This window comes from Cryptomeria japonica, chromosome 9, assembly GCF_030272615.1.
Source record: "Cryptomeria japonica chromosome 9, Sugi_1.0, whole genome shotgun sequence".
NCBI lineage: Eukaryota > Viridiplantae > Streptophyta > Pinopsida > Cupressales > Cupressaceae > Cryptomeria > Cryptomeria japonica.
This window is the reverse complement of record NC_081413.1, coordinates 353,106,565-353,119,306: the sequence shown is the minus strand read 5'-3', so window position 1 is coordinate 353,119,306 and position 12,742 is coordinate 353,106,565. Positions and strand designations below refer to the sequence as shown.

At 34.1% G+C, this 12,742-nt stretch overlaps 1 protein-coding gene across 1 annotated transcript; it reads right to left on the bottom strand.

Moving 5' to 3' along the window:
• Positions 1-9,558: 9,558 nt before the first annotated feature.
• Positions 9,559-12,458, bottom strand: LOC131029701 (cation/calcium exchanger 4). The gene has a single exon (XM_057960302.2). It carries the CDS (start codon positions 11,845-11,847, stop codon positions 9,730-9,732), a length of 2,118 nt encoding a protein of 705 aa, XP_057816285.2. The 5' UTR covers positions 11,848-12,458; the 3' UTR covers positions 9,559-9,729.
• Between the last annotated feature and the right edge of the window lie 284 nt (positions 12,459-12,742).

The window sequence follows — 12,742 nt, the reverse complement described above, 5'->3', positions numbered from 1 at the left end:
TACGAAAAAATTTCATAAATGTTCCAATAGGTATTTCCTCTTCTACATAATCTAACCTTGTAGATTCCTTTCCAAATTTTGTTTCAATTTTTTTGTACTTGTAACTTTTGCAATTTACCATCTTCATCATGTCATTATCTTCATCTCTCAAAGGCAATTTAGCCAACTCCCCACATGTTCCACAAATTCATTTTGTGTAATTTATTTGACCGGTTGCATTATCATCTGGTTTATCACATAAGATGGATGCTATGAATTGACGTGTTCGTTTAGGAGGAGTTTTTTCATAACCATCACTATCTTCTCTAATACTTTGAAACACCTAATAGTACAGATCAAATTTGATGTGATAACAACAACAAGAAGTTTCGAAAACTTTGTTTACCTTCACATAATATGGCCTTAACCGTTCAAACATGGTTTGTCCAATCTTTATATGAGGGTTTGTTTTAGTAAACAGCACATACAATTCACGTTTTGTTGTGTCTAGCCAATGTTTTACATGGAGATCATAACGATCAGGGTCAATCCTTTGCTTGATAACATCTCTACTATTTGATAAAGGACAAGTATTATCATTCCAAAAACTTGTCACCGTGTTCCTAACAACTTCTTCAATTCTATCAGAACGAGGAGCTCTACACATAATTGCCCAATTCCCTTCTGAGGTAGTATCATCCAAACTCTTTCTCCTTTTCGCATATTTTGATATTGTCCTTGTACTAAAACGAAACTCAGATGACAGTGAAGATATTTGTCTTTTTTGAGGCAATCTTTCATTTACTAAAGATGTCAACATCACTCTTCTTGAAATGGTCTTATCTATTGTTTGAGATTTTTTACCAATGTTCACCAAACATTTCTTAACATTATCAACAATAGATTTTTGCAGCTGGGAAGTTTTCCTCTTTTGACTTGTTGCATCTATACCCAACAATTTCAGTGGATCTATTAAGTCTTTACAAGTAAGTACAATTGATAACAATTGAGCTTTCTCTAGTGTAGTATCAAGATTATTGAAATGGGACATTATTTCTTTTGCACTTTTATTCATCGACCTCCTTTTAGTATGTCTGGGATCTTCACTAAGATGTTTCAACTCATTCGCATCCATTTCAAGTAAATGATCTAAATTTTTATAAGAAACATTTCTCTTCACTTGTTTAGCTAGATCCACAATATGCTCATCCATACCGATGGTAGGAGGTAAGGAGCCTGGCCCCTCTCCTTTGACCTCCATTGGTTCAACTTGGGCAAGCTCCTCCCTATGTTCTTCAACTATATTGTGTTCTTCAACATGTTTGGTTGCATCAACTCCCACTTGAGAACTCCCTTCTTCTTGAGCCCATTCTACAAATGATTTAAGATGACAAAGAATATTTTTAATGCAATGAAATTCCAAGTATAATTTGAAACCAAATTTTCAAGTCATAATAAGGCCTAAATATTATGTCATAATAGGTGGACTATTATGTCATATTTAAGACTTGTTATTGCATAATAGGTCTTTATATCACATGTAATAGGTCCTAATATCTACATAATATAGGTCTTAAGGGGACTCTTGAGTATAATGTGAAATGTTTTTGTATACGTGGTCATATTAAGTCATATAAATAGAACCTATTATAACATAATAGGTTCTAAATTTATGTCATATTTAAGACCTATAATCACATAATAAGTCCTAATATCACATAATAGGTCTTATTATTACTTAATATGACCACGTATGCAAAAACATTTCACATTATACTTGAGTCCCCTTAAGACAGGTATATTATGTGATATTAGGGCAAGTATTATGTGATATTAGGACCTATCATGTGACTAAATAGGTCTTAAATATGACATAAGTTAGAACCTATTATGACATAATAGGTCTTATTAATTATGACTTAATATGGCCACGTATGCAAAAACATTTCACATTATACTTGACTCCCCTTAAGACCTATATTATGCAAATATTAGGACCTATTATGTATGTGATATTAGGACCTAAATTATGCGAAATAAGTCATTAATATCACATACATAATAGGCCCTAATATCTCGTGATAATATAGGTCTTAAGGCCCAGACTCAAGTATATAATGTGAAATGTTTTTGCATACGTGGTCATGTATTAAGTCATAATAAGACCTATTATGTCATAATAGGTTCTATTATGTCATATTTAAGATAGGTATTATCACATATAATAGGTCCTAATATCACATAATAGGTCCTAGTACCACATAATATAGGTTTTGAGGGGACTCAAGTATAGTGTGAAATATTTTTGCATACACTTGAAAACAAAGTAGACAAATCCTAGGGTTGAACGGGACAATAGTTGTTGAATCTCACTTGTGGGGTTACCCCGAGCTACGCGATTCAGAGTGGATACTTAGGTGCTTGACCCCACTAGCTCCTCTCCACAACACTCACTTCTCCAGGGAAGCCAAGCACCAGTCCCCACGAAAACTCCTCATGGTGAACTTTGTATCTCTACTAAGAACCATAAGAATGTGAACCGCTTCAAAGGTCCGACCTCATGCGCCAACAACTAGAAGGTTTTTGGCTTCTAACACAAAAGGTGTCTAGTAAGGGCATTTGTTCAAGTGGGCATAGATCTAACGAGTTAACGTCACTATGCCATTCCAGCACCCGTTGCTTGCAACTTTCGTTACAATCACTTTTATTTATAGTGGTTTGGAAAAGTTTGGCTTTAGCTTGTTACCACTTTGGGTCATTCCCTCTCATCGAGCCTTAAGGGCTACTCGGGAGGCGGACCCCTATCTAAGGATAAAACAAAAAGATCTTATTGCTCAAGACACAAAAAACAAGTTTGTTAATTTTAGAGCACCAATTCAAGTGTTTGCTAAACTATAAATACACATGGTTTCAAAAGCTAAATTAAATTATATATTTATGGACTGTCTAAATTAAATTATAAATTATCATTTATAATTTATCAATTATAATTTATAAATGGGAAAGAGAGAGGTCCTAAATATCTAAATTTTAAATTAAAACCATGATCTATTATAAATGGACTTAAGGGGGGAGAGAAAATGTCAATTACACAACCAGCTTGAGTTAATGGAATTTGAAATGCAAATACACATGGTTTCAAAATCTAAATTAAATTATATATTTATGGACTATCTAAATTAAATTATAAATTATCATTTATAATTTATCAATTATAATTTATAAATGGGAAAGAGAGAGGTCCTAAGGATCTAAATTTTAAATTAAAACCATGATCTAATATAAATGGACTTAAGTGGGGGGAGAAAATGTCAATTACACAACAAGCTTGAGTTAATGGAATTTGAAATGCAAATACACATATTATTTCAAACTAAAACAAGATTATTTTAATCTTGTTTTACTTCAAAGTAAAACAAGATTAGAGCACCAATTCAAGTGTTTGCTAAACTATAAAGACACATGACTTCAAAATCTAAATTAAATTATATATTTATGGACTATCTAAATTAAATTATAAATTATCAATTATAATTTATAAATGGGAAAGAGAGAGGTCCAAAAGATCTAAATTTTAAATTAAAACCATGATCTATTATAAATGGACTTAAGGGGGGAGAGAAAATGTCAATTACACAACAAGCTTGAGTTAATGGAATTTGAAATGCAAATACACATATTATTTCAAAGTAAAACAAGATTATTTTTAATCCTACTATTTCCAAATGATTTAATAAAAATAACATCATTTAGAACTAATTAAGATAGAATTATTCTATAAATTAAATTAAATTAAATTAAATTATTTAAAATAGTTTTCATAAAAATATTAGATAAAAAATATTTAACTAATACTAACAAATAAACACAATTTTCGGTACGTAATACATATAAAATTAAATAGAAATTAAAATAAAAATGCATACTTGCATCATGATATCTTTGCCTTCTTTGTTCTCGATATCTTTGTTCCGTTTTGGGTGAATAATTCCTTGAAGTCTTATTTTGCCTTCTCTTCTTGTTCCCCATGCTTTTAAAATAACCTTCAAATATCTTCAAATTATTGCCCTCAAAAAAAATTTCAAATGTCTTCTTTCATCCAAAAATGCAAATTGTTTTGATCATTTGTGTGTAAAAAAATGTATATTTATATGACATTAAATTGTTAAAAAATTAGAAATTTGGGTCGCCTTGGGTTCGAATGAACGCCGACCATTACGAAAGGTAGGGTTCGTTTGAACCTGGCGGTTACGTGAAAGTACGCGTCGTTATTTTGCCAGGGGGGTTCGATCGACCCCCTATTCGCTCGAACCCTTGTTCGTTCGAACCACCTTTTTTGAGATCTCTCCTCAAATTCTTCAGAATTCTGAAAAAATTTAGCCTTCAAACCTCTAGTTCAAGGCTCAAAATGAAATACTCTTGATAACCCAAAAATATAAGATGGTAGTGCTCGAAGCAAGCTTTCCAATGAGTATAATTTTATTATATTGTGAATTTATTATGTTCTTGTTTTTTTAATTTTATGGAATATTGGATTTTCACCGAACATGAACTTCTCTGTTCAACGCATTGGGAAAAATACGAAACTAATTCAAAAAAAATCTGAAAAATATCTATGCCCCAAGTATTGATGTCTTCTTTCTAACAAAAAAAAAAATGAATTTCGATATATATATAAAACAAGTTATGTGTTCAAACATAAACCTATGTCTGAATTATAACTAGTCAGACTTCAAAACTTAATAAAATGAAAAATATTCAACATATCACTATCAAACCAACAACAAGCCCTGGATATTGATGTTACAAACCAAAATTCAAAAGAATTGAGATTTTATCATTTATAGAAAGAAAGAAAAAAGTTATGCTTTTCAGAAGGCACATCACTCTTAAAAAATGTAGTTTGACGTAAAAAACTACTTTTTGAGGGAAATAGGAAAATTTATAAAAAAAATTTATAAAAAAATCTTCAAAAAATATATTTAGAATCTACAGACAAAATGATACAAATTACTAATTTACATCATCTTCAAATTCTTAATAGTTTAAAAGTTATAGTAGATTATTTTAAAAATGTTCATCTCAGTATCAAAAATGGCAAAAAAGTGGGAACCACTTTTGTGAGTTCACCCTCTATTATGTTTCATGGTGCTTATTTTGTTAATATAATTTACATATTGCCTAATTATTTCTTTTTTAATTAACTTATAAAGAAATAGAGACCCTTACAAAATCCTCAAATTCCTTTAATAAAAAACCTACATTTTAAAATAATTTTTTTGTCTTGATACCAATTCTCAATTTATATTTGTGTTGGCAACTTCAAGTAATATCTTTTAAGTACTTTAATAAACATTTCAAGGTAGCATAGACATCGTGAGATACCTTACATTCCCTTTGGAGTGTGGGCGTGCCTTTATAAATGTGGGGATGGTTCTTAACCAAACTTAAAAATAAGTTGTTTAATTAGAGTAACGTGCGTGTGTGTGTGTGTGTGTGTGCGTGCGATATATATATATATATATATATATATATATATATATATATATATATATATATATATATATATATATATAGCATGTAAAATTCAAGTTGAATTAGAAAATTTCTTAGGTCTAAGTGGAATGGGAATATTGGATTTATTGCCTCTTCTTTGTCTAATTGTAATCAACCAAGATTCAAAGGTGGTTTGGGGCTCATAGACCCCAAAACTCAGGAGTTTTGTCTTGCTAAGAAGTGGGTTGTAAGAGTTGTTAATAGAAATGAACCATGTAAAAACCTTTTTCATCATCTAATGATGGAAGTAACAATCAAGAAAGAATGACAAGCAGTTTACAAAATCCTAATGCCTCCCTTCTTTAAAATCAAAACTTCTTTTCCTTTAAAGCCCATTTGGAAAACTTGGCAACAAGTATCTCATTTTTTAAAGCGGAATGATTCTTCATTATAACATGGTTTCAATTTTACTGCAACTTCAATTTGGTGGTATCGGATTAACAAGTATCATAATCAACCATTGGCTATCGACTTTCTCAAACATGATTATTATTTGTTCCAAAAAAAGATTTGACAATTTAAAAATATTTGAGATTTTAACACACTAGGTTGGTCTAATGGGAAACTATCATAGAGAATTATGGTTGAGCAACAAGATTAAACACTTTATAATATTTGTGCAATCCTTAGTACCAATAGAATTTTCTATGAAGTTGTATACTCCTAGGAAATGCAAATTTTCTAAAGATTAGAGACGGTTGTCTTTCAACAACTTTATTATCTTTCTTTAAAGGAAGCTCATATTTAGATCATTTTTCATTAGCCTCTTACTCCCCATTTTAATCAAAAATGAAAGTGCAAATATGTTGCTAAATGTTGGACTAAAATGAGTGCTCAAATTTGGAAATCAAAACAAAATTTTGAAATGCAAGTTCTATTTTGAAAATTTTTACATTGCAAGCTACCTATTGGGAATAGATTTAAATTTATCATGTTTTTACCAGTGAAATGCCTTTTTTTGCTCCGTGTGTGGTAAACATGGAACATATATTTTGGAACTACTCCTTTATCAAGAAACAAGGGACTGCTGACTGCTGTTTTTAGGAACATTACTTCTATCTTCTGTTATGAGCTGAAATGGAAACGCGCTATATTGGGTTTTGGCTTGCATAATAATGTGATTGTTGATTTCATTAGATAAATTGTTTTAAAGCATATTTGAAAAATAGATGTTCTATTGTGTTCTCTACCAAATAACAATTGTAATTCACAGGCTTTACTTTGACATCTTTTTCTCAGACTGCCTTTTTTTTTCTCGTAACTACAGCTATATTATCAAAGAGGAAATTTAATGTTGTGAATCAAATTCAACAAATCAAAGAGCAGGTGATGCAATTTCATTATTGTAATAAATTTAGTCCAAGTCAAAGAGTGGTTTAATGGATGAAATGAATGTTTATATCGGTCTTCTAGTGGCTGCTTTGTACTTATGATTAGACTGTGTTAAATTGTTTCTTTCTGCTACATGTTGATAGCTCATACTCATTGTAATCTACTTGTTCAATATAAAAAAACATAGACATCGTGACATCATCTTTTCTTTCCAATAACAAATATTCCTTCACATAATATAGGTGAGTCTTAAAACAAATAATAAGAAAAGGCATACTGTGTTTTAAATTATATCCTTTCACATTACAAAATCGAATAGCTCATTTTACAGCTAGAAAGGATTAAAATATAAAACAGTGATTCATTGTGTGGAGAATGATCTTTTACAACTTCAGAAAAGCCTCTTCTAAATATAAATTGCAATATTACAGATTAAAAGATTTGAAGAAAGGAAAAAAAAATCACTAAGTGTATAATGATTTCTTAAGTCACAAGAAAAGCCCTTCTCAAATATTATTTGTTATTACAATTTTACAGCTTAAAAGATACAGAAAATAGCAACTTACCCCTGCTCGAGGGTATATTTGCTGTTATATAAGTTCTCTCAGCTTATTCATATTAATTGGCCTCTTTATTGATAAATTAATTATGAATTAGTTTGCATCATTTTAGGTGTGAAAGTGGCAGACGGTCAAAACCTAAAGAATGGAAAATGAGAACATAAAGGCCTGATAGAGATAATGGCAGTACACCATGGAATACTTGACCTACAGTGATAACCATAGAAGAAACAATCTAAACACCTTGTTGATAAGGAAGGTTGGACCAAGATCCACTGCAGAAGATCTGACATCAAGTTGAATTGACAAACTTTATAAGATTTTGATGCTCTTATGTCTCAAAGCCAGGATTGCGTGCTGCTCTTTTGTTGATGCCGTTGGCCCATACACTGCTTTGGTCATGTGAACTTTTTAAAACCGTTCATTCATTCAATCATTCATCTGTGGTGATGGCAATAATTGTGAAAAAAAATGAATGATGGCAATAATTGTAAAAGACTGGCCTTTTAATGTGGAAGAAATTCTGCAAAAGCCAAGCAAGATGTTTCAGTTTTGTCAAGTGAAGCATGAGCATGCCTGAGGCTCGATGGATGTCAAGGCAGAGGCATACACTCAAATGGTATTTCTAGGGCCTTACCACCATTTGCAGTCGAAAGATAAACCCCTGGAGCCTTCCCAACAACGACCACCCATATTTCCTTGATGACACTTTAAAAGCTCAAGGAAGCAACTAGGAAAGACTCCTAGCTCATCAAGCGCTTTTTCACAAAATTAATTGAGGCCCCTACGATATCGTAGTTTGAGCGAATTTACCACCGAAAGATGAGCAAAACTATCCAGAGTTGGCATGGATGATGATGTCCGCTCTTTCCCACTTTGTCAGGGCATTAATCAACACAGTTTTCTACCAAAAGCATTCATACTCACAAAATATTGAGTTAAAATATCATGTCTTTGATACTACAAGAGAATTGGGCAGAGGACCATTAGTCTCTGGAATAGTCCCCACTAACCGACCAATAGCCAGTGTCAGCTCTACGATAGCCCCAAGGCAGCTTGCAGCCCATCCAGCTTGCCTCTCAGTCCAAGTACGCCAACACAAGCATTCCCAAAGTTCACTACCACAACTCTCTCTGCTTGTCTTTGTCAATCACACAACACTCCAACAAAACCTCATGGATTGGATTAAAACCCCGTGACTTCAAATTTCCAAAGCTTGAAATGGCATCAAGGATCTTCCTGATGCTCACCAGAGCCAACAAATTCAGTGGGTCTGGCATTGTATCAGTCCACACCTGTCACCACCTACACCAACATCACCAGTCTCATCATCTTCATGTACTCAACCCAGTGGTCTCCAATTCCAAATCAAAATAAAAGGGAAAATGCACTAAAACCGTTCCAACGATCCGAGTCCAGAGCTGATTTGAGTGTACAAAAGCTAATTAAAACAAAGTACCTGAATAGACCCTGGAATTATGCGAAGTAGAGTGATCCTCATTATAGGTGCTCTCATTCTTACTCACGATGGGATTTACATCTTTATGCATGATCCAAAGCATAGAAAGCAGCTCACTAGAAAATATGCAACCTCACTCATTCCGACCAAATTTTATCCAATCAGATCCTAAACTGCAGTCAGAGCATCTGCAACAAATCCCATTTTACACTGCCCGAAATGGAAATTCAATTTTCCAGGTGAAAGAAAATGCTGAGAGGGTTAAATTAATTTTAATTTCTCAATCCGTGGTAAAATTTGATGCAGTTTTTCTCAGATCTGAGAAAAGCAAAAATTAGTGGTGAATTGGACACAAGATCGGGGACACCAGAAAATTGAGGTAGCTCTACATGTTGATTTTTGGAATCCTATGTATGCGATTATATTATAAAAACCAATGGTAGTCCTCCCACACTCCACTATAGATTCTTTCTCGTTTCAATGGTAGTCCTCACATACTCCACTATAGATTCTTTATTGTAGATGTACCTGACGCAAAAACTTTCCCTCAATGAGAATGCCTATTTGCATAATTAGCAACTCAACGAAAACACATTTTATATTGTTTTAAAACTCACAGAATACTGAAAAAATGTTTTTCTTGCTTATCATCAAGTGAAAACAATGCTCGGCTCACAAAACCATCAAACATTCATATCATTGATTGAAAGAAGCTAGTCAAACATGGATACTGCTCCGGGGCAGGAAATAAAACCACACAAAATTATTAAAATTTCCTTAACGGGACTAAGTTACACTTACTTGAATTGCCATTCTTTACAACTGGAACATTGAACATGAATGTTAATATAAACCAGAAATAGTGAAAAGCCCAAGAGCGTTGCTCAGTCTGAGTATAAGGAAGGAAGAGTATAGAGTTAAAAGTCCAATCCCTAACAACTTGCTTGGCCGCATATCATTCATTGGCAGCACAATTAGAGCAAACACAAGCCCGGCTACAAGAAAACCTAGGGTGTAAAACAAGCTGGTATCTTTTGGAAGTAAATAAGCGGCAGGTTGTGCAGACCAGGATCCCAGCAACAAAGAAATTCCTAATCCAGCTAGTGTATTAAACATGGGACCTGCATAGCATCCTGACAAAGCAATTTGTACTCCATCACCTCCGTTCAATGCCAAAGCAATATTAGACATCAAATCACCCATAGAATTACCCCAGGCCAACACAGTCAAGCCTAGGATTGATGGATTTATTTCAAAAATTACACCAAAGGAAACTAACAAAGCCACCAGCTCATTTGCAATGATGTAAAACCACACTATGCTCATAATAAAACCTCCTGCAACCCAGGGAAACAAGAATGTACGAGGAGGGTGATCTGCGTTTGTTCTAAAATATGCTAAGCTTCCAAATATAGCACCCGAAATTCCTGCAGCAGCATATGCTAGTTTACCAATACCAAAGGGCTTGGTTTCCTGTGCATTCCACAACAGAGACAACAGGATTGGCGCCAGTATCACACTTACAACTGCAAAAGTTTTTGACCATCGGTCATTCTCAACAATTGGGATGGTCACTCGCCTTGGCAATGTCAATGGCCAATTCACAAGACACATTAAAAGGCGAAGTAATGAACACCTTGACTGATTATTTTCACTGTCCTCACTCCAACCCCACAAAGGCCTGGTATCCTCTGCTGTTTTTGCCGTTGTCACGTTTGAGTAAATAGCAACATTTGAAGCCCACATCCACTGAGGCAACGTAGTCTCAATAAGGGCATGACCAGCAGCAAAACCTGTAGTTGACTCTAAATCCAAGAGAGGACTATACATGGAATCATCTTCATCTTCGGCGCCAAGAGAAAAACTACTTCCAAGAACAGGATGCATAGGTGTCATTGAACTCCTCTTCAATGTTTGCGCTTTCTTCTTTGAAAATTCATTTGCCGCAACGGTGCATGCATACATAACATATATTGACAGGAATGCTATTGCTCCCCACAAGTTAACTTTTCCAACAATTAGAATAAGACAAAGAGAAGTAAGCGTGAAGAGAAAGAAGCACACATCACGCACAAAACATCGGCGATCAATCTGTACATTTGAACCTGCAACAAATAAAGCAACTGATCCAGCCACAATGCAGGTAACAAAAATAGCACCTCCTAAAACACTATTAAGTCCCACTTCACCAGCATCAGCTCCAACGAAAGCAGCAATACTTGCAAACACATCAGGGGCTCCATTACCTAGAGGAAGAAGAGTCACTCCAGCAACTGTCGGAGGCAGTTTCAGGAGTTTAGACAACTTCTCTAAAGAACAACAAAAGTAATCTGCTGCTGTATTGCCCAGCATATAGAATAGTGCCACCAACCAAAGACCTAAGACAGCATAGCCAAACAGTGGCCAGTTCTTGCACGTGCAGTAGAAGAATGTTGTGTACTCAATAACTCCTCCACAAGTGCATTGCTTGTGGGCTTTGATAAATTCACACCGATTCGCATACCCAACGTGTTTTTCCAATCCCGCACAGGAAGAAAGGCTGTCAACACCGTCCGATTCTCCGACCCCTATAATGCCTGCTTTTGTTGAGTTTTCCACAAGTGTTCTCCTGAAACTCTGACGCTTTACTGAGAGATTCCCCATAGGAGCTCCCAAAATATTACTAGTCTGTATTCTTGAGAATTGATGATGGTCTTCTCCTAAACTTGCATCTCCAGCCTCAGCCAAAGTTATATTTTTTATAAGAAACACCGAATTGTCTGGTCTTTTTGACCGAAATTCAGGTTCAAACTGTGCCAAACTCCACCGATAAGAAGCTCTTGGAGAAAATCCACTGAGGTAAGGGGGGGATTTTAAAATATTTACACGATCCAACAGAGAGACAAACAAAAGAAAAATAAACCCCAGGTTAAGCAATATACGGAACTGATTGCCCATTTTACCCAATCCAGGTATTCCCATTTTCCCACTTCAAGAAAAAAAATTGTAATTTGTAACCTCCTCAATTGATAATCATACCCGTTTAAGGCCCATTCCCCCGAAACCTATTCGGTGAAAATAGGCGTACTGCTAAAATATCAATGTTGACATGTCTGAAACTTGCACCTCGCCGTTATTACAAGAAAAACCAAGTTATGTATACAGAACGCCAAATTATATGGGAACACATTCTACAGCTGCCTTCCGGAATCTCAATTTTCTAAAACCCTTAATTGCGAGAGAAACAAATATATGATAATAAATCTGCATTTGCTGAATTTGGGCATTGCCAAAACTGAAAAACTGACAAAAGGGTACCCAAAGTTACCTTCCAATAGCTGAAAATGGTGTTGTCTGGCATTGCTCGGATATCCATCAAAGACATCGACGCCTAAAACAGATCCGTCTTATTTTTCTTTTTCACGTTTAACATCGATTTGTAATTTGTGATTAAAGCATGGACCAGCATTATAACATCAAAATTTGGCGATTCATGTATCAGGAATTTGATGAACTTGTTTCCATCAAGGGAAGAGCGATGCTAATTTACTCGGCTAGGTATACACGCGCAACTCCGTCGAAGCCGGATTATAATAATTCGAAATAATTTTAAAAAGCAACTTAAGTAAGATATATAAATAGATAAATAGGTTTATTCTTTAAGCAATACATTTTTAGTTTTTTAGTTTTTATTTTTTAAATCAAAATATCATGTGGAGTTTTTGTTGAGACATTCAAAGATGTTTTTATTAGTTAGTTGTATTAAGTGGTTATTATATGAAATGGACCATCTATCTTTTGAAATCAATGTTCAAAATTGAGGAGAAGAACACCAATATGTTTACATTTATATTAATTTGATAAAAAAGAAATTTTA